At 39.8% G+C, this 24,060-nt stretch overlaps 1 protein-coding gene across 1 annotated transcript in view; it reads left to right on the top strand.

The window, feature by feature from the left end:
- TMEM131 (transmembrane protein 131) overlaps positions 1–24,060 on the top strand; it is a 71,073-nt gene that overhangs the window by 7,739 nt on the left and 39,274 nt on the right. Inside the window, exons 2-4 of the mRNA XM_083610334.1 lie at positions 8,595–8,656; positions 11,029–11,069; positions 22,923–22,991. Of these exons, the coding sequence (XP_083466460.1) occupies positions 8,595–8,656; positions 11,029–11,069; positions 22,923–22,991 (172 nt within the window). The remainder of the gene's footprint in view (positions 1–8,594; positions 8,657–11,028; positions 11,070–22,922; positions 22,992–24,060) is intronic.

The following is a 24,060-nucleotide window of genomic DNA, read 5'->3' as shown; positions in this document are numbered from 1 at the left end:
TCCTGACTCAGCTAAGAAATGTGCAGTTCTCACACATACATGCACCCGCTGAAGGGTGAAATCCCACCCATTGGTATGTGTGCCTTGTAGTGTTTCTCTGTTGCTGAACTTTCCTGTGAACGCAGATACAGTCATACCTCATGTTACATCCACTTCATGTTATGTTCTTTCAGGTTACGTCCTGTGGAGACCCAGAAGTACCTGAAAGGGTTACTTCCGGGTTTCGCCGCATGTGCAGATGCACAAAATGACACCAAGGGCATTTGCAGAAGTGGCGAATTGCAACCCGTGCATGCGCAGACGTGCCGCTGTGGGTTGCGTTCTTTTCATATTGCGAACGGGACTCTGGAATGGATCCCGTTCGCAACCAGAGGTACCATTGTACATGATCTACAGAAACTTGTGGGTGAAAATCCTGTGCTGTGTGCTGTCCTATTTTTTTTCTTCAAAAGACTGATTTTCATCTAATTGTTCTGCACTTCTAAGAGCATATTAAATATATGCAATTGGGCTTAAATCTTCAATTAAGTCATATCTTTAAAAATGGGTGAGAATTGGTTTTTTTTAGATGTTCTTTATTAAGGACTGTTTGTAGCATAGGCTTACAGCTATATGAAGATGGAATTTGGAGCCTACAGTGATTCCTAATGCCATTTTTTGGAAATACTTCTTTCCTAAACTTCAACTCAAAATGGGGCCACAAAACAGCAAACTATTATTAAAAAAAACCAATAGCATAGAACTAGCTCTACCTAGAGGCACCAGAAATTGAACTTGCGACTGTTTGTATGCAAATCATGTTCTACTAAGGAGCCCTTTCCCAGTTATTTATTTGTGTCTGTTTATTTTTACATCATTTTATTTGGGGGGTGGGGTAGCTCAGTGAATAGAACACATGTCTTGCATATTGAGGATCCAAGGTTTGATCTCCAGGTACGTCTGGGAAAGGGTCTTGTTTGAAACCCCAGAGAACCACTGCCAGTCAATTTAGACAGTTTGACATTCAGGCATCTTCTGAATTTCAGTGCTATCTTTATATATCTTTATATACGCCTGCAATTCAGCTTTCTGTATCAATAAAATAGCTGTTGTTTTATATTACTTTGAAAATACGTTGGGGCCACTTGACCTATAGCATAACATACTTGCAATATTTCATTTTTCCTCTTTCCCTTTAATTGAAGTGTAATTCATAGCAATTTCCTTGTAATGAAACTCTTAAATTAAATTATATAGAGCTGGTACAAGCATCAAAAGGCCACAGAACCAACCTCTTTCTTAGAGAAAACAATAAAGTGTGAAGTACAGAATCTGGGTAGATGAATTTACGTGATTTTTTGATATCTTTTTTAGGGTTCAAAAGTGTAAGAAAGTGAAGATCACAGGGGAATTAATAGAATCTGATGGTTGGCTGAGTGAATAACATGTTTTTTTATCAAGAGAACAACTTGAGACAACCACGTGTTTAAGAAGTACTTGAAACTACAATGCTACGAGGGCACTGCTCTGCCTATTGTTAGATATACTTCTTTCCAGAGGCCAAGAAAATCAGATGCCACCACGAAATCATATCTTTATGAACAGACCACAAATAATCTATCTTTTACTGCACTGTGAAGGAAGTCCTGCAATCTTGACACAGTAATTCAAGTGTTACCAAGGTAACACAACTTGGCGGACTGGGCAGGAGTAGCGCTATTTTGGTACGGGCATGGTAAGGCTGTTATAATGAGAGCTAGGAGAGCTAGTTCTCCCCCCCCCCCGCACTGCCCCCCAAAGAAAAACCAAACAGAAAAATGCTCTGGGAGCTTCTGATATCATCTTTCTTATGGGACCTAGAAGACTCAAATATGTTCCAATATGTGAATAAGAATATCGTGGGGTAGGAGATCTAGTAACAATTTCATATCTGGCCACCAATGTGCTCCTTTGTTTTCAGATAGTACATGGGTAGAGGAGTCTAAAAAGCCTCGGAAACAAATTTTCATGGCCCTCTAGCAGCTATGATGGCTCATTTACCAGAAGTAATGTATTTAGCATTAACTCTGGAAGTGTATAATCAATTCTGACCAAACTAAGCTTCCTGATTTATATTTTGCTCTAGGCGGCTTCGTTTGGCCAGAATCTAGTATATACTTGCAGAGTTAATGCTAAATACATTACTTCTGGTAAATGAGCCGCCATAGCCTCTAGAGGGCCATGAACAGTGATAGAAACTCAGATATATAATGCAATCTTCAAATGGCACCTTAAACCTAGGCTGCAGCTGCCACAAAGGAATATCTGGGCACTGTTCCATCCCCTCCATGGGATTTTTATTTTTCATTCTATTTCTATACCGCTTTATATTTCAAAGAACAAATCTAGAAGCATTTTACAACACATTAAAACATCAACTAAAACAATCCAGAATGAAACTAATTCAAGTTTCAAGGGAAATATTTCATATCCTTCTCTAAGTCACCTTTTGCTTTCCTCAGTCGCTATCTTGGCATCCAGAGATCTCCGCATGGTCACAATTGGACCCGCACCAGGTCCAAAATGTGCCTGGCACCTGGCTAATTTTGAACACTAGCCATGAAATTTCATGTCCTGGGCTTTTTAGACTCACCTACTCATGTACTATCTGAAACCAAAGGAGTGCATTGGTTGCCTGATGTGAAATATATTGGCATTATTTTCAGCTTCCCTACCCTACTAATAGAAGATAATTTTAAAGCAGGGGTGAGAAACATGTGACCTTCCAGATGTTGTACAACTTGCATCATCCCTGTCCATAGGACATGACTCATGTTGCTGGTCTCACACGGGTGGCAGAATCGTGCTGCCAACACCCACACAAGGCTGCTGCTGCAAAGGGATTCATGCCTTAGACACGTCCTTTAGGAAATCCTCCTCCTCCTCTAATATGGACTGTGTGTGTGTGTGTGTGTGTGTGTGTGGTGTTTTTTCAATAAACCAGTACTGTATTGCATTTTCTGATTAGCATTGTTGATGTTATTGACAATGATAACGTGAGTAACTGGCGTCTTGGAATCCAGATCTGATGGTCAGAAAGAAAAATAATCTACTTTGTCGTTGGTTGAGGAGACAAAGGTAGAGCTTAGACCCATAGAAGAAGTCTGTTCGAGTGTGGGAACTGTCCACTGCTGAGCACTGTGTGCCCTATTGGTATATGAAATTTGAGTAACAGTTGTGGGCCTGTCTGTGCTTGTTGAACATTTGTTCCCTTGGCTGACCAAGTGTGAAGGTTGCAGGCATCACATGCTGCCTCAGCAGACTAATAGTGGCTATGGTACACATAACAATATAGCCACCTGGAACTGCTGATGAAGTCTTGGAAAAACAAAATTATATTAGTAGGTGAGATGTTGGCAGTTCAGGACCTCCTAAAATAGTACTTTCAGATGTGCTATCTGTTTATATGTAGGGCCAGCTACCCAGGCAGAACTGTAGAGACTCAGTGCATGGATGAGAGGCGGGTGTTGGATGAAAGGTTTAGATTTACAATATACATTCAGTCATGATTTGGTAGAAACTTCATCTGTACAGAAGAGATGGTTCCAATTTGATACTAGTAGAACCTGATTGACCCTTTTTTATTTTAAGCACTAGCACATAGCATTTGTGGAGGAAAGCTAGCAGGAGCTGAGAAGTATTTCATAACAATTGTAGGGTTGGAAGACATCCCCTGGGTCATCTAGTCCAACCCCCTGCAATGCAGGAATCACAGCTAAGTCAGTTTAGTCATGGGAGTTCCATAGCTGCAAATTATTTCTTTATTTGTTGTAATATAGGAAGTTAAGCAAGTACTCGTTTGTATGTATGGATTTACTTCTTCCATTGACAATAAAAACAAAAACAGATATTGCTGGAATCACTGCAGTATTGAGCACGAAAATAACCAAGCAAATGGTGCTACCTTGTTTCAGACTCCAAATTCTGTTCTTAGGTGAAGTGCCACATTTTATCTAGAAGTAAGGCAGAAAACAGATCAGCCAACCCTGCCCTAAAGCATCAGATTCCCGCCTAGAGATTGTTCCTTGCTGTGTTCCTATGCTCTTGCAGCCTCTTTGGCACCAAGTACTTTTCTCCAGTTGTGATTGGTGTGCCAGCTGTGTCTCCTCCACACTCTGATAATATCTTGCTTAGACTACTGTAACACACTGTATGCAGGAGCTGGAAATACAGGAAGTAGCCTTATACTGACTCAGACCTATTGTTGTTGAGAGACGTGGAGTCCTCACAACAAACCTGTGAGGTAGATTGCACTGCAAGAGAGTGACTGGCCCAAAGTAAACTACTGTACTGAATTCCCTGGCCATGTGGGAATTTAAATCCTTTGGCGCACCAACCAGTACACCACACTGGCTATCAAATTAAGTTTGCTTTGCTGTAATTATTCATAGTCATTTATGTTTAACGTCTTTGTAGGGATAGCCTCCATACATGCCTCTAAATAATGCAAGTAGGGGTTAAGAATCCTGAAAAGTCACAAAACGTGACCCAAGCATAACGCTTCTGACCTATGAGAAGTGGATTCTTGGCATCCACCTGTCTCGAGACAACGGAGTGTGCCTCCGGGGGTGAAGTCAAACCGCTGTATTAGCAGCACCGGTAACCTCCCCAGAGCGTGCAATCCTAGGCAGTGTGTATGGAGTTCCTGGGCTGCCCCAATAACAAAACCTCCCTCTCGGCCTCACTGAAGCTGTCCAAAGGAAAGCAGAACAACACGTTTGGCATCAGCTTGGCTGCAGGAGTTGCCAGAAGGAGACATACAAGACATCCATGCAGCCATCTTAGGGACCCCACTCTGGATTTGTATAGGGTTTACTCCTTAGCCTTGTCTTTTCCTCAAAGATATCCTGCAAGGCAACAGAGGTTTAGGATAAGCATTTTCCTTCTCCTACATGGGCTACCTTCCCCAGTTAATGAACCCTACCTGCCCCTTACCTCCCTCTACAGCACATGCAGAAACCACCTTCTTGACCGTTGCACCCACTATCCACCAGAGCCAACCTTCACAGGCAGAGGAAGTCTCTAACTCACAGAGGGTTTGAGACCATTGGCTACCCTCACCTGCAATCCATGGGATACAATTATCTCTTGGTATAAATCTTGGAAAATTGGTTGTACTGGTATTGCTTTCTATGTCAAATAGGTCATTGAATGCAATAAATTAGGAACATTAAGACAAACCAATCCAATCACAGAATCACTGCTGGTAGAAAGAAGAGGTTAAAAAAGTAAAGTAGTACCTTAGCATTTCTTTGATTGAAACTTGAGATAGAGATAGGATGGGGAGTGTGGAGGGTAGCCAAAAAGAGATGTTATGGTAATGGGTGAGATCACTTATCCTTGCATTGGTCTTGTTTGCATGTCACATGCAGCCACAAACTATAGTTAGATAAATTACATGAGCTGTGTGCTAGTTCACACAGCTGGAACACTCCCACTTTGTTCCCTCCTTTAGTCAGATGTGGGGAATGAAACCATAAGGTGATTGGATCATAGTTAGTTTGTTGCTAAATAAACTGCAAATGCTGGTTTGGATATAGTGCCAGGCCAACCACTCCCATGGTATGTTTCGCTACTCACGAGAGGAAGGAGTGAAGTAGGAAGTGCTGAGCTACATGCATCACCTAATTCGACTAACTGTGGTTCATAGTCAGCATTGAGTCAAAACATAGCTACTGTCTGGTAAATGTATATTCAGATACTGGCAGCATTAGCATATAAAACTAACCACAGTTTAGCACTACATGGCGACGCCTCAACAAGACAACATTGCTGTGGGAGAAATACTGATAAAGAAATCACAGATAAGCTGCATAAATTATTTGCATTCTGGTCCACTTTTTGATGCATCTGCAGAGTCAAGTCAAATAGATATGGGAGTATAACATCCTAGAATTAACTAATACCAGTCAGTTACCTAAATATTTTTTACTCAGATGTGAATTTGCTGTCTTTAATAATGTTTGCTGCCATTAAAATTGTCACCTTTCTTGGAAGATTAGAAGGTAGGCAATGTAACATCATTAAAATAAAATAAAAATATGTGGGATGGGGAGCCAAAAAATCACAGGCCTTTCCTCCTAGATTATGTCTCAATTGGTAGAAGGTATTATTAAAGTTAAAATTATAGAAGAATAAGCAAGCAACATGTCATCTATAAAGGCAAGTCCTGATTTGTTGACATTTTTAATGTCAAGGCACATATACATATATAGGGAAAGGCCAGTAGGCACTGTATACTTCTTTTAACCATGCATTGTTTAACAAGCAAGGATTCAACTCTCATATATTTGTATAGCATGTAATCTGTTTTGCCTTATGTTGATTTGCTGTGCCTCTGAACACCCAGCTAGTATACATACCAAAGTCTTTTTCATTGCCCAAAGACCAGCAAGACACCACTGAAATGTCAATTCTTCTACTTTTGTCTGGCTTCAAAATATTCTTCTCCTCTTCCCAAGACATATGAGCAAAAAACAGTCCTAAAGCACCCCTTTCTTCCTCCATTTCTAGGCACATTCCATGAGAAGTGTTGTTAGCCTTTTTTGTGAACTCGTAACCCTATAAAAAAAAATCATTTCTTCTGCAGTCACGAGAGAGAGACTTTCTATTAATACAAAAACTTTACTTCTGAGCAAGAAGAAGTAACGGTGTTAGCAGTAACTTTGATTTTTAGATATAAAAAGGGTGGATGGATTGTTGCAGAAACAGTATAGTAGGAATTAAATGTGTGATGGTGGTCAGGAGAGGCTTTCAGGCCAAACTGCATTTATGTTGGTTGAACTTTGATGTAATGTGCTAAGAGCAAAGGTTTGTGTCTAACATATAGTTCTCATTGTGTCTAACATATAGCTCTCATAATAGATCCCTGTGCAAATTTAAATTTTGGGGTGGAGAGCTTACCAGCAAGGAAGTGGTTGGGAAAAGAAGTCTATTGCTAAACAGAATGAGGAAGGAGGAAAAGGTCTGTGAAAGTGCCAGTGAATGTCCTTCAGCCATGTAAGCATTTTTGTTTTTTAGCTGCTTTTTCCTCTCATTACTGTAGTAAGACAAGGTAGAGTGATACAGAAATAGAATTAAAGTAGAATACTGAGCTTTGGACATAATGTCAAACCATATTTAATGCAAGCCAAGATTCACAAAACAACTTCGGGCATGCTTTGAAATCCTGGTTTGTTGGCCCCAAAGTTAGTGAGCCTAGTTAGGTTTGGATGTATAATGAAGCCAAAGGATTTGGATTTATAATCAGAGTATATGGGTAAAAATTGTAGGAGAGGGAAACAACAGTGGTCTTACTGTGTCTGCTATAGATCTCCAAGCCAGACTGAGGACTTGGATGATGCCTTCATAGAGCAGATCACCAAACATTCAAAAAGAGAGATAATAGTAATCATGGAATACTTCAACTACCCCAATATCTTTTGGAACTTATACTCTGCTAATAATGTAAGGTTCAACAAATTCCTCAATTGCTTCACTTTCCCACATTCCCAGAAGGCCGAGGAAGCAACAAGCGGGTCATCTCAACTTGGTCCTCACCAACATGGAGGAACTGATTGACAAAGTGAAAGTACAGGAAACCTTGGTAGGAAGTGATAATGTCCTCTTTGGTTTCATTATACACAAGCAAGGGGAGGCTGTGTAGTTGGACATGTAATCTGGACTTTAAGAAGGCTGATTTCAAAAAGCTTAAGGGAACTACTGGGTGAATTTCCATTGTCAGAAATACTCAGAGAGGGGTATACTAGCATACTAAAGGAACTTGCAAGTGTAATCTCGGAGCATCTGTCTATAATATCTGATAATTCTTGGAGAACAGGTGAGGTCCCTGCAGATTGCAGGTGTGCACATGTTGTCCCCTCTTCAAAACAGGGGAGGCAGAACACCCAGATAACTACCAACAAGTGAGCTTGACATTGATGCTAGGAAAGTTCCTAGAACAGTTAAGTTAAAAACAGTCGGCCTGTGAGCACTTAGGATAGGACGCTGTGATTAGCAGGGGATTCTCAAAAACAAGTCATGCCAGATGTGCATCAGGGGAATATTGTGGATGTAATGTATCTTGATTTTAGTAAGGCTTTCAACAGAAATCCCCAATGGTATTATTGTGGATAAGCTGGTAGAATGTGGACTGGATGAGATAACTGTTAGGTGGATTTGTAGCTGGTTGACTGACCCAACCCAAAGAATGCTCACTGTATAGATGCCTTTTTAAAAAAATTAGCGCAGTCTCACATGAAACTGCATATGAACAGCAATATTAGCCATGATAACTAAATAAAGCACCTATGTTTTGGGGACCATCTAAATAGCAAATGTAGGGACTCACAGCAAGGAGAATCCTGCTTAGCAGGCTTTATTGGTAGCATCTGACTAGCAACTGTTGGAAATAAGATGCAAGACTAGATGGAAACCTTGGCTTGGCAGGGCTTTTATGCTATTGACAAACTTTAAGTTGTTTTTATTTTAAATGTTTAGGGGGTGGGGAACTGGAGGACCACATCACAGCTATCTCCAGATGGACAGCATTACTTCATCAGAATGAAGTTTTAATTTGTATTTCTCTTGCTTTACAGCTTTCATCCAGTCAGACAGCATAATAGAAGTTCTACGCTTTGATGAAGGAGGCTTATTACAGGTAAATATTTTTTATTAAAATAAATGGGTCTGTCCTGTATTGCTGTTGTGTGTAGTAAAATTTCTTTAGTCTTCTGTGTTCTCTTGAAGTCTCTTAATGAAGAAATAAAATTGATGGCTGGAACTTCAAGTCTAACTTGACTCACTCATCTTTTCTATCTGGCCCTTTGCAAATTTCCAGTGTTCAATTATTTTGGGCTGAATCCAATTGTGTAATGTTGCTAAACAAGATTATTTACTTGAAAGCTGAGGCTGCAATCTTATGCACATTCAGTCCTATGAGTTGGGTGGAAGATAGATCGATAGATAGAAAGATAGATAGATATACACATACATACAAACATGAGTTCAGTATCTTTTATATGAACTTGAGTGGATGATCCTGGTGAAATAGTATAGCATATAGCATCATCTTTATGATTCCAGTACCTTCAAATTCTCATAAGCACCTCATTAGAGTTGCCCTACAGATAGCAGCATAAACTGGTGTTCATATATTTCTTATTTTTTATTTATTTGTTGAACTTATATACTGTCCTATACCCAGAGGTCTCAGGGTGCTTTTATAGAGGTTGGGAGGGGCTTTGTGTATATGATAGTGAGAAGAACAAAAACATTGGTGTGACCCATAGCACAGCTTACAGTTTGCGCACTGTTCACAGAAATGGTTCCCTGTTCTGCGATTAAATTTAAACCTTTCTATAACTTAATGCAGAGGTTTTCAACCTTTTTGAGCCCACAGCTTCCTTGACCAGCTACACTCTTTCTCTGCTTCCCCTGTGGGGAAATGGGCTTCAAGCCTCAGAAGCTCAGTTATGCCATCCCTTGCCTGCAGAGCCACCAACCCATCACCCCTTTTCAACCACCCTCCCTTGTGGAGTGTTCCCTCAGCCCATTCACCTCCCCTCACCTTGGGAGCCCTCCGAGCATCCACTGCCACAGTCCCTGGTCTCTGAGCTGCCCCCCTGCCCCAAAGAGAGGTGCCTCCTCATGCCGCCCCACAGGGGCCTGGGAAGAGGATGCCCCCAGCCTTAGTAGACTGACCAAAGGTGAATATGATGCCAACACATTACTCACCTTAGGAGGCAGCCCTGGCAGCCTCTGGGCCTGCATGGTGGAAAGGCTCCTCTTCAGTGTTGGACACTCAGCTCCCAGGCTGGTATTGCACACAGCAAGCACAAAAAAGGCCAGCATGGTACCTGCCTGCCTGGCCTCCCATTTTGTCTGTCCATTTCCAACAGCAAAGGCTGGTGGACTGTCTGTCTGGCTTGGCTCCCTCATCCACTTGCTTGCCTACTCCTGGCAACCAGCAGCCCCTGGCCAGTGCCAGAGGTACCATTCGCCTGGGGAGCTTGTAACCAGGACTGCTGCAACAAACAGCCACACAGGCCTTTGGGAGGCAGAGATGCGAGAGGGCATCAGAGAAGGGAAGGAAGGAAAGAGGGACAGAGGCTAGTGTTGCCTGCGGCACCCCTGACCATCCTTCAAGGCATGGTTGCTAGTTGGCTGCAGCAGTTTCAGGCAGAAAACGGAGGGAAATCAGACAAATAACAGAGTAGAAATGCTCCCATACAAAATAATGGAAGTCTGTCACCTAACAAATGATTTCCTGGAAGTGCATTGTGTTTGGAAAGTGGGACCTGTGTGTACATATCTATGCAGGGCAGCTGAGACACAATGAGGAATAAAAGATTAAATTAATCAAACACACATTAGCTTGTCTCTTAAAAGTTATGCTACTATACTTAGGAAATAATTCTCAAGTAGGTGTTTCAGCTTGTTATTTGAAGTGGAAAATTTGAATGGGCCAATGGCCTGACATTAGTGGTAACGCACTTGGGAGTAAGTTTTATTGAACCTCCTTACTTCTATAGTACATCTGAGCAGTGCTTTTCCCCCCCTAAAAAAATGTTTAGGGGTACTCTCATTTTGACTCAAGAAAATCACCATTTTATAGTTCAAGTCGGGGAAAGTAAAAAGTACAAAGATCACAAAATGTTTAGGGGTATGCGTATCCCTGCATCCCCCCAGAAAAAAACACTGCATCTGAGTAAAGATGCATAGAACTGTTTTGTAAATTATCATATGATAAACTGGGCAGTAGTGCTTCTTTATAAGAGTCCTTGACAAGAGCTAAGAGGTTTTGAATAATTGGAAGCTGATATTTTGGGCTGCAGTCCTACCTCCAGTTACTTGAGAGTAAGCCCCATTGAATTCAATAGGACTTATTTCTGAAGAGAAACACAGTTAGGATTGCACTCTTAAAGAGTTGGATTTGAGATTTACGCAAGCTACTGTGTATTCTGATTGCTTATCAATAAATTTTCAAGGAACATACTTTGTTGCTGAAATTTGATATCCTTTTCTTTTCAGACTGAGACAACGATTGGCCTCAGTTCATATCAGCAGAAAAGGTAAGATTTTCTACAGTCCATTTTTTCCCTTTAATTCCAAACAATGCTTAAAATTATCTTATAATTTTAAAATGTTTGACTGTTTCGGTGAACCAAACTATTAACATTGTTTGCTTAATCCAAGGAAATTATTTTATTTATTTAGAGGATTGCTATTCCACCTTTTAATTCAGTGCTCAGAGGATAATCACAATTGTCAGTATATGTATACATTGATATGTGATCGTTTGTATGAAATGGCATTTACAGAGTAGCTATTGATAATACTTTTCTTATCTCCTGAAAGTGGTGCCTTGTTGGTACAGGCAAGGTTGTCAAGTCTTATATTAAAGACATTTAACTACCTCCTCATTTGATCATATGAACTGGCCTTGGTAATCTTGAAAGCCATGAAGGTATACTGACAATCATGGGAATATCAAATAATTACATAGGTTTCTATCATTTAAAATCTCTCCAGCCCAGTTAGCCACAATTTCTGGATAACCATATTGTGTGTGTGTGTGTGGGGGGGGGGTTATCATGGATTTCTCCCTTCTACAAGTCCAGAATCATGCCGAAAACTTTGGAAAGGGGGGATGTTTGCAATTGGGCTAGAGTTGGGCTCTTGTAGAAGATATGTTAACTGCTTCTGTCTTCTGCAAAAGTCCTGTAGGGAAGAGAGAGAAATCACTTATTTCCTCCATGGAAAATGAAGAAAACAGAGGTGGCATCTCTCCCATGAGCAAAGCAGAAAGTACAAGGATATTGACCGGATGGTGGAGTGTTATTTGGAACTGTGCTTCTCCTTGTAGATGCCATTTTATTTGACAGGATGTCTGTAAAATGTGGGTGTAATGGACAGCTCAGGTAGACCAGAGTCTGTTGGTGCAGTGTGGTGAAATTCTACCAGAGTGGTGTAGCTTGCACAGTGCTGGGCTGGAGATCACTCTTTAAACCTCTTTGGTTGGTATTTTGCTTTCCATTCTTAAGTTGGGAATAGAGTAGTTGCTTTGGAAGATAATAATCAGGCATCCAAACAACATGACCAATCCAACGAAGTTGATGTTGAAGAATCATTGCTTCGACACTGGTGATCTTTGCTTCTTCCAGTACACTGGCATTAGTTCGCCTATCTTCCCAAATGATGTGTAATTTTTTTCAAAGACACTGTTGATGGAATATTTTGAGGAGTTGGAGATTTATAAGTGGTCCGTGTTTAAGCATACAGTAAAGTTAGTAGTATAATAGCTTTGTAAACAAGCATTTTGGTTTCCCTGCAAATGTTCGGTCCTCAAACATTCTGCACTTCAATCGGGAGCATAAACTGTAACATCTCTGAGGTTAGCTTAGCTTAAGGAACTGAATATACGCTGTGCATTTGCCATCTTGCTGAGAAGCCTGTAACATCCAGCAAAGTTTATATACAGACAGACAGATGATAGAATTCTTTCAAGAAACAGTAACTGTCTCCTGACACATCTTCTGTTTTACCAATTTTGTTGTAAAATACTGTAAAATCGTTTTTTTTTCTTGTTTAACTCCCCTAAGTCTCCAGTTTTCTTTAAAAAGCTAAAACAGCCAATAGGAAAAGGGGGCACCCCTCAGTGGACCTAGACAGGGGTTAGAGGAAAGCTGCTTATCTGACAGTTCAGTTCTAAAAAGAGACAGAGCACTACATTACAATAAAAACATTTACATATCTTTCTTCAAAAAGGGTAATGTGTGTTGAGTACAGCTGCTTGTTATGTAAATGTCACTGTGCCCAATTAAGAGCCACTTGTCAGTAGGTGCAGCTGGATCACACACTAGCTTAGCAATGGTGTTGCCATTTGTAAAAGCTTAAAATTGTACGTTAGGAGGGTAATGGCCTCAGTAGTATTTAGTCCAATGAAATGACATGATTCACAATATCTAAACTTTCCTTCCTATCAGTTCATATTAGAAACAGCCTGTGGTTTTCAGCTTTGGTGTGTTGCAAGTGATACAACCAGCTATATGGACACTAGTTTTGGTGTGTTCCAGACGACAGTAACAATTAGCTATGGCATCATAATGCCCAGGAGAGTGATAATTCATGACTGAAAGGCTGTTGGAGGAGAGGTGTGCAGAGTAACAGAGATGAAATTCATATATGCTTTTCTCTTTGGGTGAAATTCATATATTCTTCTCTCCTTAGCACTGGAAATTCCTGTCTGCATCTCACATGTATTTTTTGCTAGCTTCACTAGCGCGTCTACAGTAGTTGTAAAGCTACTTCCAACTAGTTTTCCTGCACTTATTATTTATTTAGTTAACTTAGGGACCATTTGCTATATTAAAAAAAGTCTAAAAAACTACAATAAGGAGTCGAAGAGTCAAAGGCACAAAGCATGGAATTAAAAAAAAAGTTCTTATTGTAGTTGGAAGATTGCAGTTGCAAAATTGTAGTTGTTTTTTTACCTTATTTATGGGTATATAGATATCTTTGTTTTAGGCACTGAGAGCATGCATAGCATGCTGGAATCCTTCAAATTGAAGTGGAAATTTGTAAAACATTTTAGCTGTTTTGTCTAAGCTGAAGTAGCATAATGAAACCATCAGGTCATTTAAAGGCACCAGAGGAAACAGCTAGCTAATGCATTTGAACATTCATTTGGTTTTTATGTAGATATATAAATGTTAGCTTAGCTGCTACACTCACTTTCTACTCTACTTTTGAAATGCCAGATTTAAATTTACAAGAACACATATGAACACTAATTTCCAAAAACCAAACAGAAACCAGAAGCATTCAGTCACTTAACTTGATATCTTAACCTCTCCATTTGCATCAGATGTTATTTTAAGAATAGTAAATTTTCAGTTACTTCTGTTGAATATTTGCTAAACAATAAAAGAGGAAGTACTGTCAGGTCATTGAATCTATGCAAATTATTGTGAAGCTACCGATAATTGTTACTAAAAACGCAAGGAATGGCACTATGGAGTACTTGATCTAAAGGTATTCAATATTTTAAGAGCCTAAGACAACAAACCTATACTCACCTAGGTATAAGTCCAATTGCACTTAATGAGGCATACTTTTGAGTGGGCATATATAGAATTGCCTGTGAAGTTACTGTTTGTACATTTGGGATGCCACTGCCTTGGCATCCCAAAGAGTTTTTAGAAACATCAAGAGAAAAGTTAATTACAGGTCCAGGAACAAATAGCACGATAAATTTACAGTTGCAGTGCCTAAAAATATATATAATGGATGAGTTGAGATAAATTTGTGTCATCAGTAGTATCATAAACAATTACCACAGCTGTTGTCTTCCTGCTTCCCTAAGGCCAGGCCTACTGTGAGTTGTAAGGAACCCACTATCTCAGATACGATGAAAGGTCTAATTGAGGGGAATCCTCATCTCTTCTGTCACTCATTAGGCCAAGGGTGGGGAAATGGATGTGACCAGTGAGGCAGAACTTTATCTCCCCCACTCTGCGTGGCCAGGTCTGAAAGATGGGCATGGCCAATCACCTCTCAGTCATCAGACATCACAATGGTATTGGGTGACCCATTTATGACCCTTGCAATTTTTGGCATTTGGAAGCCCCAACAATCACCCGGTAGTACTTTGAAATAGATTCAAAGATTGATTGAATATACAGAACTAGACAGTTTGTCTGAAAAAATAAAGAACAAACCAAAACCGGTATTTGTATCTAAATGGGAAGGCTTCAAAATATATCTGAAAAATAATTACAGTAGCTTTTTTTTTTAAAATGATATTTATTCAAAATTTCAGAAATACATATATAAAAGAAAACAGAAAAATACAACAACAACAAAAACAAAAGGATAAAACAAAAAGAAGAAAAAGAAAACACAATTCTCAAATTACATCTTTTCATCTGCTTGTTTCTTGACCTCCTCACACCTCCCTTTTTGTATTCTAGCTTAATACATTGTTTCAGCAAATTCTTCCCATATTTCTCAATTCTTATTTAAATATTATGTCTTAACAGTCTGTCTTATTTAATTAACTCAACAAATCGTTTCCATCATTTACCATGTTCTGTTATTCAGTTTACCTTAATTTGTTTAACTTTATCTTACCTTAAAAACTTTAAAATTCAAAATTTAAACCATATTTATACATAACTCCTTAAATCCTTAAATTCTTAAATCCTTTTTACTAAAGCCAAATAATTCCTTTCCAACATTTTCCCTAATATTTCATTAGTATTACACTAATTCCAAAAATAAAAAGAAATTCCCTTTTTATAAACTCCCCCCCCCCCCTAGTTTTTGTCCAACGTCCCGTAAGATCTTCCTGGTCTTGGGTTATGTCAGTCCTTTCTGTCCATATCCAGTCCATCAAGCTGGTGACCTTATGTCCGAAGCCCTTAAGTCTCTTCTATGCCCCTTCTGCAGATTTTCTTCTTCTTGTTTGTACTTACACTCTTCCTTGCCCTTTGTTGGTTTCTTTCTTAATTTCTTGCCTTTCTCCTTGAGGGGTAGGTCTCTGGGGCGTTCCAACCGGTAATGATCTCCGTTTTCCTTCATCAAACTAGCCCATTCCCCCCAGTCCCATTCCCCATCATCGTCATTATAATCCAAAAGATAGTCATCCAAAAAATAATTGTCAACATGTTTCATAGCCCCACCAGAGTTAGGAGCCTCCTTAACTCCAGGCACTTCCAAGCCCACTCCAAGTTCAATCTTCCAATACAGCAGCTTTTGCTCCTGCAGGGCTTCAGCTCTCTCCATTCATGTTGCTTGAGATACGGTCACAGCCTCCTCCATCTTCAACTGCCCTTGGACTTGCCCAGTCGAACCAGTTTCCTGAGTTGGTGCCTGTATAGTTTCTTTATCCTTGTTTCCCGTTAATTCATATTCGCTGGCTACGGCAGTCATCAAGTCCAACTTCTCATTCATCAGATTTATCCTCTCCTGCAACTGCTCCAGCATAGCATTTGTCTTGCCAAGAGCAGACACCAAAACTTCCTCCCGACACATTTCTATTCAAGGTCAAACGACTGGTCCCTCGATCTCAATCTCACAGCTGTAAAGTCTCCAAATAAACAGCAGCAACAAACTAACAAGCTCCCTGTAGGGGACACAATTTCTATTTGTATCCATCTTTGAAACGTATCCAACAAAGGAAAGTTACTTTCGGTTTTCGAAAACTTTGTTTCTTTAAAATGCAGAAAGCAGCGTTGAAGTTAATTTGTTTCTCTTTCTTGACTATCTGTCAAAATGCTCCACTTTCAATCAATGGACCTCTCCATAAATTTCTGTCCTGACACCCCGTTCCCAGGTTTGGGGCGATGGAAACTTATTTTCCTTTACTCTCTCTCCTGCAGGCTTAAACAGTCAAATTCCCCCCCCCCCCTTTTCTCCTGTTTCCAGGGGGGGTTTTATTAGTTGTAAATGCAGGAAATTTCAATCTTTAAAACAACTTTCCCAGCTATTAGATTGTAAGGTTTTTGCTTCAGTCTATTTACAAAAAGCGGAAGGCGGACTTCCTGTTTAGACCTTCCCACTTCGGTGCCTAATTCAAGAATTTCTTGGTCCAATTTTCCGTTTTTACTCACGGGTACTTGTTTAAAGTCCAATTGTCAACAGGAAAAAGTCAGCGCTCTCCGGTGATGGCTGTGCGGCTTCCCTCCGTGAAAGTAGCCGTCAGTTCGCAGCACCGCGCTGCTCACCCCACTTCGCTCCAGAACCCCAAAATGGGTTTCCCCGCGAGTAGGGGAGGCGCTTTTGGTGCTCTGCCGAACCCCACGTTCCCAGGCTCCTCCTCCGCCTGGAATTTCTAGCGGGCCCCCGCCTTCCCCGCGGCGGGAAGACCCAAATTCCACAGAGCCCGTTCCTCCGATCGGAGGAACTCCGCCATTCGCCGATGGCGCTGACCCAGAAATCCAATAATTACAGTAGCTTAAACTCTGTTGCAGCATTTGATTAACTTCAGTAGTAGCTTTAAGAATGATGTGAGACCTAAGATAAATTAAGATGCAGTTAAATTATGATAATAGTTTGTATTGGCAACAGTTTGTGTATCTGAATTAAGGAGTAGACGGGAAGTCATTTGTGTCTTTGAGTCCGTTTGTATTAAGTCTATTTGGTTTTGTATGGTATAGATGTAATGGGTTACCCCCCCTTTTTTTTCTTTATGTATTACAAAAAATCATTTTTTTTAAAAAAAAGATAGTACTTTGAAGTGCCACTCAGGGCTCCCTGTAAGAACAGACGACCAGCTGATTTTTCAGAGACTTCAAACTACCGGTACTTTTTGGCCCAGCTGTGACTTTACTTGTCTCATACATCAGGTGTATGTAGGTGGGCATCGGTTGGCCAAAACTGCCTCACAGACCAAATGGAAAAACCTGGCTGCCGGAGATTCTCCACTATTGCGTTAGACAGTCCAATTTATTTGCTAATTATAATTGGTCATCACAAAGCTACAATCAATTTGGGAGATGCATGTTCATCTATGTTGATCCCCGTATGTTGGACCCTGTTTTAGTAAGATATAATGTAGTGTATAGTCAGTCAGTAAATAACAGGTCCCAAGAAGCAGCAATGGGAGTGTGGTTTTCAACCCCCTGACAGTTATGCTATGAAATACCACAGGCCATGTTTTATTCCCAATGTTTTTAACATTCATATGCAGTAATTGGGAAGCATGATTAGGATGTTTGGGGCAAGGGACCATTGGTATGCTGACAAGATTCAGCGCTATTTCTCCATAACATCTGAATCAAGAGAGATCATGCAGATTCTGAAACATTACCTGGATGCAGGAAATTAAGCTGAACTTGAGTTCTGGCACGACAGAGGCTCTATGGGCAAGTGGTTCTCATATCTGAAAAATTGGCCAGCTGCTTGCCCTGGACAGAGCTACACTCCCTCTTAAAGAACAGGTATGCAGTCTGCAAGTCTTCCTGGAGCACTTTTTATTTTTTCAGCTAGTACAACAACTGGACCTGATAGCTTGATCACAGTAGTCCAGAACTTGGTAATTTAAAGGCTGGATTACTGCAGTGTGGGACTTCCCTTGCACTTGGTCCTGAAACTGCAGTTAGTACAGAATGCTGCAGTATGATTATTGTCAGGAGCAAGTTCCTATTATTCCTCTGCTCAAATATCTGCATTGGCTGCCAGTTTGTTACAGGGCCAAGTTCCAAGTTTATTATCAGTATTCAAAGCCCTTAACAGCTTGTGATCAGTTTACTTGTCTTGCCCCATATATATTTTCATACATACATACATACATACATACATACATACATAACCCCGGATAGGTGTTCCAGTCAGTATAGTAGGCAATACTGAGCTAAATGAGCCAATGATCTGATTTGGTATAAAGTTGCCTGGGTTTCTACATTGGCTGGATAGTGTAGAGAAGAGATGCACAACCTGCAGCCATCGTCAGATGCATGGAATGGTGAGAGGAGAGAGGGGAACCCTCTGTAAGCAATCAGTTCAGACCTCTGGTAAGAGTAACCTGTCCCTTCCACAGCAACCTGTCCAGTGCAAGCATGTAGTGTCCAAGGGGATCTGGCCCTCAGGGGAAAAAACAAAGTTCTCCACGCCTAGACTAGGGTATGATCCTCTCTTCGGGTAGAAGAGTTCCCAGGTTCAGATCTTGGATAACCTTGCTCAGGGTGGGAAGGCTGACTGTACCTTTAATGAAGCATTCATTCATAGAAATATCTGTTCGTTGTTAGTAGGCCAGGTAAACAAAAGTTATGACTGAAGGTGCTTGAATACACCTTTGAGTGCTGCAGGCACATGCTGAGTCAGTGCTAGGTGGGGACTTCCGGAAGTTTGCACTGAACAGATGCCTTAACATGGCTTTAAAAGACTTGTTCAGCACAAAGAATGCAGTTCCTCCCCCCTCACACACACACTTGCTCCTATAATAGTCTATAATTTTCTTAAAGACTGGAGGTGGTAATAATTTGATTTTGGGGGTAAAAATTCCCAGTAATCTACGTGCAGTAATTAAGCAGTATTTTTGTGTGTGTGTGTGTGTTGCAAGTAGTTACAGCATGTTACTGATATGATATGCAGGTTTGGGACAAGACGGCACCTTGCATAAACTTCTGCTTATAGGCCTTTTCTGATTGAGCCAAATGTTATTACCTGTGCTATCTCTGCTTGTTAAGAGTGGATTTTTAAGTTTGTAGTTAAAGTACGTGATCTAGACACACTGTGCCTTTGCCTAAGTTGCAGACACTCATAGACATAAACCTTGAAAAATGGAAAGTAAGGCAGAAAACTACTATCTGCTATGTGAGATTCTCTCATCATATTTCTTTTTTTCTAACAAATATGAAAGGGTCCACTTGTTGTTCCAGTTGCATATTAGCCACTAAGCTCCAAACAATAGTACAATTACTAGAATAAATTTAACAATAAAGTAAAGTATTTGTATAGCTTAGGGCATCTTGCTAGTCAGCCTGGAGTCTCTCCTGTGGTGTAATAAGATTGTTGTTTCTGTACTAGACTTCTTTGAAACTCCCCATAGCTTAGATCATGATGGAAAAGGCAATTCAGATATTGGTAAATATTTTTTATTATGATTATGAACAGCCTGGTAGGACTAGACACAAGCAGTACAGAAGTTCTTTGGTAACTAAGCAAGACTCTGTGTTCATTTTAAGCCTTAAATGTCAATAATGTAATCTTAGTTTCTAAACTTGAATACACACCCACACCCACACACCTCTACATCCTTCTCTGTGCAGAGCAGAAACTGGAAAAGAGTGAATATTTTATCAGTGAAGGTGTGATCATTTACTTGGGCACCAGCAGCAGTTTGCCATTTAAGGACAGAAAGTTAACCTCAGCTGCTTCTGATGAGAAGAATTACTCTCAGATATTTTGTATTTTTACATCGTTGCTGCTTCCAGTTGCCTATGATGAGTTATAGTTTTGAAATGGAAAGGGTCTAGAAATTTTCAAGAAGGGTTTGCAGCATAAACTACTTTGAGTGTTTTCTAGCAGAGCCTGAAATTGTCTTCAGAATTCTAACCTTAAGTTGAATAAATCTGAAAGCTGCTATGATGTCCTTGTGCCTACCAATTCAGGGGTTGCATAATTCTGTTGAGCTAGTTTGTGACCTTGTGTTGTGTTTTTTGTTGCGTAGGTTCTTAAGTATATTATGGTTGGAATGTGGTTATGCTGTTAGCATTGATCAAGACTTAATCTTCCACTTCCAAAGTGGGAGGAATATACTGTATGTTTTTATTTTATTCAAAGTTATTAGTACGCTTTATTGCTCCAAGTTTTCAACAGCAAGTTTTCACACTTAAAGCTGAAGACAGTTTAACTTGCTCATGTCTCACATATTTTGCTTGAAAGCTCTTTTGGGGTTGGTCCCTATCTGTTGCTTGGTTACGAAACTTTCAAGCACAATGCAGGATAGATAAAAATGAGTGTTGTCAGGTTTTGGTTAGATTTTCTAGTGCCCTAAATTGATTAGGATTTGGTTTTGTTTGCTTGTTTCACTTATTTAGTAAGCAAACTTTGAAGAGTATGGCATGTTAATTTAGCATGTTGCCAAAGCCTTTTGAATAACTTAAAATGTTAGAACTGAAATACTTTTGTGAGGCAAGGGGAGGAATTCATGAAGCATAGTGATGTGGTTTAAATTTTATATTCAAACAAAATAAAGGTACATGGAAATATTTTTTATTGGAGGACTTATAATTTTTTTACAGTGAATAGTCAATTCAAGCATTATAACTTTCCCTTACATTGTTTAAAATTTAGGAGTGTCGGTGGAATAGCACTGAAAACTTTAGCATGTCCAAGAATCTGTGCATTGGGTGGTATGCCTAAATTTATTTTTAGATATATAATATTTATTTATTAGAGGTATAGAAATTTCAAGGTATAGTTAACTCCAAAAGTTAATTAAAACCTTAAAATGGACACATTTGTCTGGTATCATATCCATTCATTACATCACTAGATCAATTTTATGAAAATATACCTTTTATAAATGGATTTTTTTACAACACTGTAAAATTGATGTGAAAATAGTATGATATTTTTCGTTTAAAAGGTTAACATTTCAGTTATATTAGGATTCCCTTAAAAACATCCTGGTTTAAAATACCTTAATATAATGCTAACAAAGCCATTGAAGTCTATATTCATAATCTTTTTTAATTGAAGATAGCAGCTTCTACCAAACACATCTCAAATTTAATTAGATTAGAGTCTAGAGGTTATCAAGTCCATTAATACACAGTGGTTTCAGTGGTATTTGGTGACCTAATAATACATTTCAAAGAACTTGATGTCCTTTGGCTTGTGTAAAGATACTTACGTTGCAGATAGTGCTTGAAAGGAAGGATTTCATTTTAAAAAAAGATTTCAACTTACTATTTTATCTCCCATCTCAGCATTGCTGCTTATAAATAATATATATTCATGGAGACTTGGTTATATTCTATACTAGCAGGGGTGCCTGCTGCTGCCCTGGATTTTTGAGAAACCAAAAAAATATTGTGGTATTCGAAATACTGGTCATTTAAAATATTTTAGACCGCCTTTCTAGAATTAGACACTTAAAATGAAAGATATAAGGGAATGTCATCAGCATATCGATGACACTTCAGCACAAACTCCCAGATGACCCTTCCCACTGTTTTCAAGACAATGCTAAACAGCATGAGACACAAAATGGAACCTTGTAACATCCCATAGGCAAAAGTCCAATGGATGGAACAGGAGTCCCATAGCACTACTTTTTGGGACCTCCAGAAAACATGCTAGGCACATAACAGAGTGCATCTCTGGAAAGGTGACCCAGAGTAATACTGTGGTTGCTTGAGAGATCCGAAAGAACTGACAGAGTTTCACTTCCTTTATCTACTTGCCAGTACCATTCACCCACCAGAGCAACAAAGGCTGTTTCTGTCCCCAACACCAAGCTGGCAACCAGACTAAAATGGATCTAAATAATCACTGTTCAGGTTTTTCTGGAGTTCAGATTCCACCACCTGTTCTGTCTCCTTGCCCAAGAATGAGATAATTGATACTGGATTGTAGTTTAAATCCACTGGATTGAGGGTGATTTTTTTCCATTGCTTTTTAAAAAAGTAATCACCCTGGGCACCCACGTAAGATACACTACACTTGACGGCTTTAATTTATCTTATATTTCAGCATAGGCTTTCTCTCAGTTTAGACGTAACTAAGATTTACAATCCTATTCCCAATCAATCTGGGAGTAAAGCCTAAAGAATTTAATGGGACCTAACCACTGAATAGATATGGTTAGGATTGCACAGTTAGTCATTCATGTATAATAAGAACATTTGTAATAGTTCTCCAGCCTATCTAAGGCAGATTCTCATTACAATTGCTAATACAGTGGTACCTCAGGTTAAGTACTTAATTCGTTCCGGAGGTCCGTACTTAACCTGAAACTGTTCTTAACCTGAAGCACCACTTTAGCTAATGGGGCCTCCTGCTGCTGCCATGCCCCCGGATCACAATTTCTGTTCTTATCCTGAAGCAAAGTTCTTAACCTGAAGCACTATTTCTGGGTTAGCAGAGTCTGTAACCTGAAGCGTATGTAACCCAAGGAACCACTGTACTAAAAAGGCATTGTGATATACAGGTGTTCGGGTACCCTTTTTTGAACTGCCCTGAACTGCTCCAGAGGGCTGAGAAAAACTAGAATAGATTTTTGGTGGGAGTGGGATGCAACATGAAGGAAAGTTCAGTTGTGCAAGTGGAAGTCCTTGGGCTAATGGGACTACTTTCCTGGATGCAAGCCTGGATTGTCATTCAACTTAATTGGCAACTTAATTTGGAAGATTCTGAACATGAATTAAAAACTGAATGTCATCTTAATTTGTTCTCTTCTCATTTTCCCCCAACAGTATATCTATGTATCGAGGGAATTGCAGACCGATTCGGTTTGAACCACCAATGCTGGATTTCCATGAGCAGTAAGTTGGGAACACTTTGCCTAGCATTCTAAATAGAAGGCATCTGGAAGTTAATAGCTGTCTGAGAAACCTATGTATTAAAAAGGCAAACCTGATAACATGTTAATGTTAGATGCCCAGAACCTTATCTGCCTAGCATCAATCACATAATTTCTGTATAAGGGGCTCTGTGTGTTGGCTAAGTCATATAACTGGCCTTAGTGGATGAATAGTATTGATGGTTCACACTTGCAGAAATTTGCACCTGTTGTACTTCAGGCATACCACATGGTTTCGTATTTGGAGGGAAAAGAAACATATGGGGAGAAGGTGGAAGAGGAGGAATAAATGAAGTCTAAATTGGAGGAATGATTGAAGTATCTGTTGTTGCTGCTTCTGTCTGCTTTACTGAGGAAAGGGCCCTTCGACTGAAAAAATCTAATATGATTTTCCAGTAACACCAAAGGATGAAGTTGTTAATCCTTGTGTATGCTTTCCGTGCAGCACTAGTTTATACAGTAGTTATTTGAGGACTGTACGGCTTTAGGCTACAGATTGTACGTGCAGAGTTTTGGTGCCATCTATTTACCACTTGAATCTACTGGTTCCAGGGACCCTGGAAAAACTAAATTCTCAGGATCCCTGGCATGTGAGTGCTTCTCTAGATACAACTCATGTGCACCAACGGGGAACTTATTTAATGCCGCAGCAGCCAGATAAGGAGCACTGTGTGGAGCGAGTTGGACCAAGTTGTTCTTCAGATTACATCATTGGTAGTGTGACAGGAACTGAAAGGGGCTTGGATAGAACCAAGCGTTTTTCTGACCTACTAGGAACATAGCTTGGTTAGCTGAGTCAAACTCCGTAGTGGGGTGGGGGAATGTTGTCTGCCAACAGTGGATATATGAAAAGTAGAATATAAAATAGTCAAAATGTGCAAGGTTGAATGACTTTGGCTTTTGAATATTAATTTACTCTGCTGATAAATTAGAACAGTGCTCACTCTTTTCTTCTCATCATTAGTCTTTCAATGCCTGGAGATACAGCCATAATGGCAGTAGTCATAGTGCAGCATTTCCCTGGAGTTATT

This window comes from Podarcis filfolensis (assembly GCF_964270895.1).
Source record: "Podarcis filfolensis genome assembly, chromosome: 4".
In the NCBI taxonomy this organism is placed as follows: domain Eukaryota; kingdom Metazoa; phylum Chordata; class Lepidosauria; order Squamata; family Lacertidae; genus Podarcis; species Podarcis filfolensis.
The sequence above is the reverse complement of the archived record's forward strand: the minus strand, read 5'-3'. Positions and strand labels throughout refer to the sequence as shown.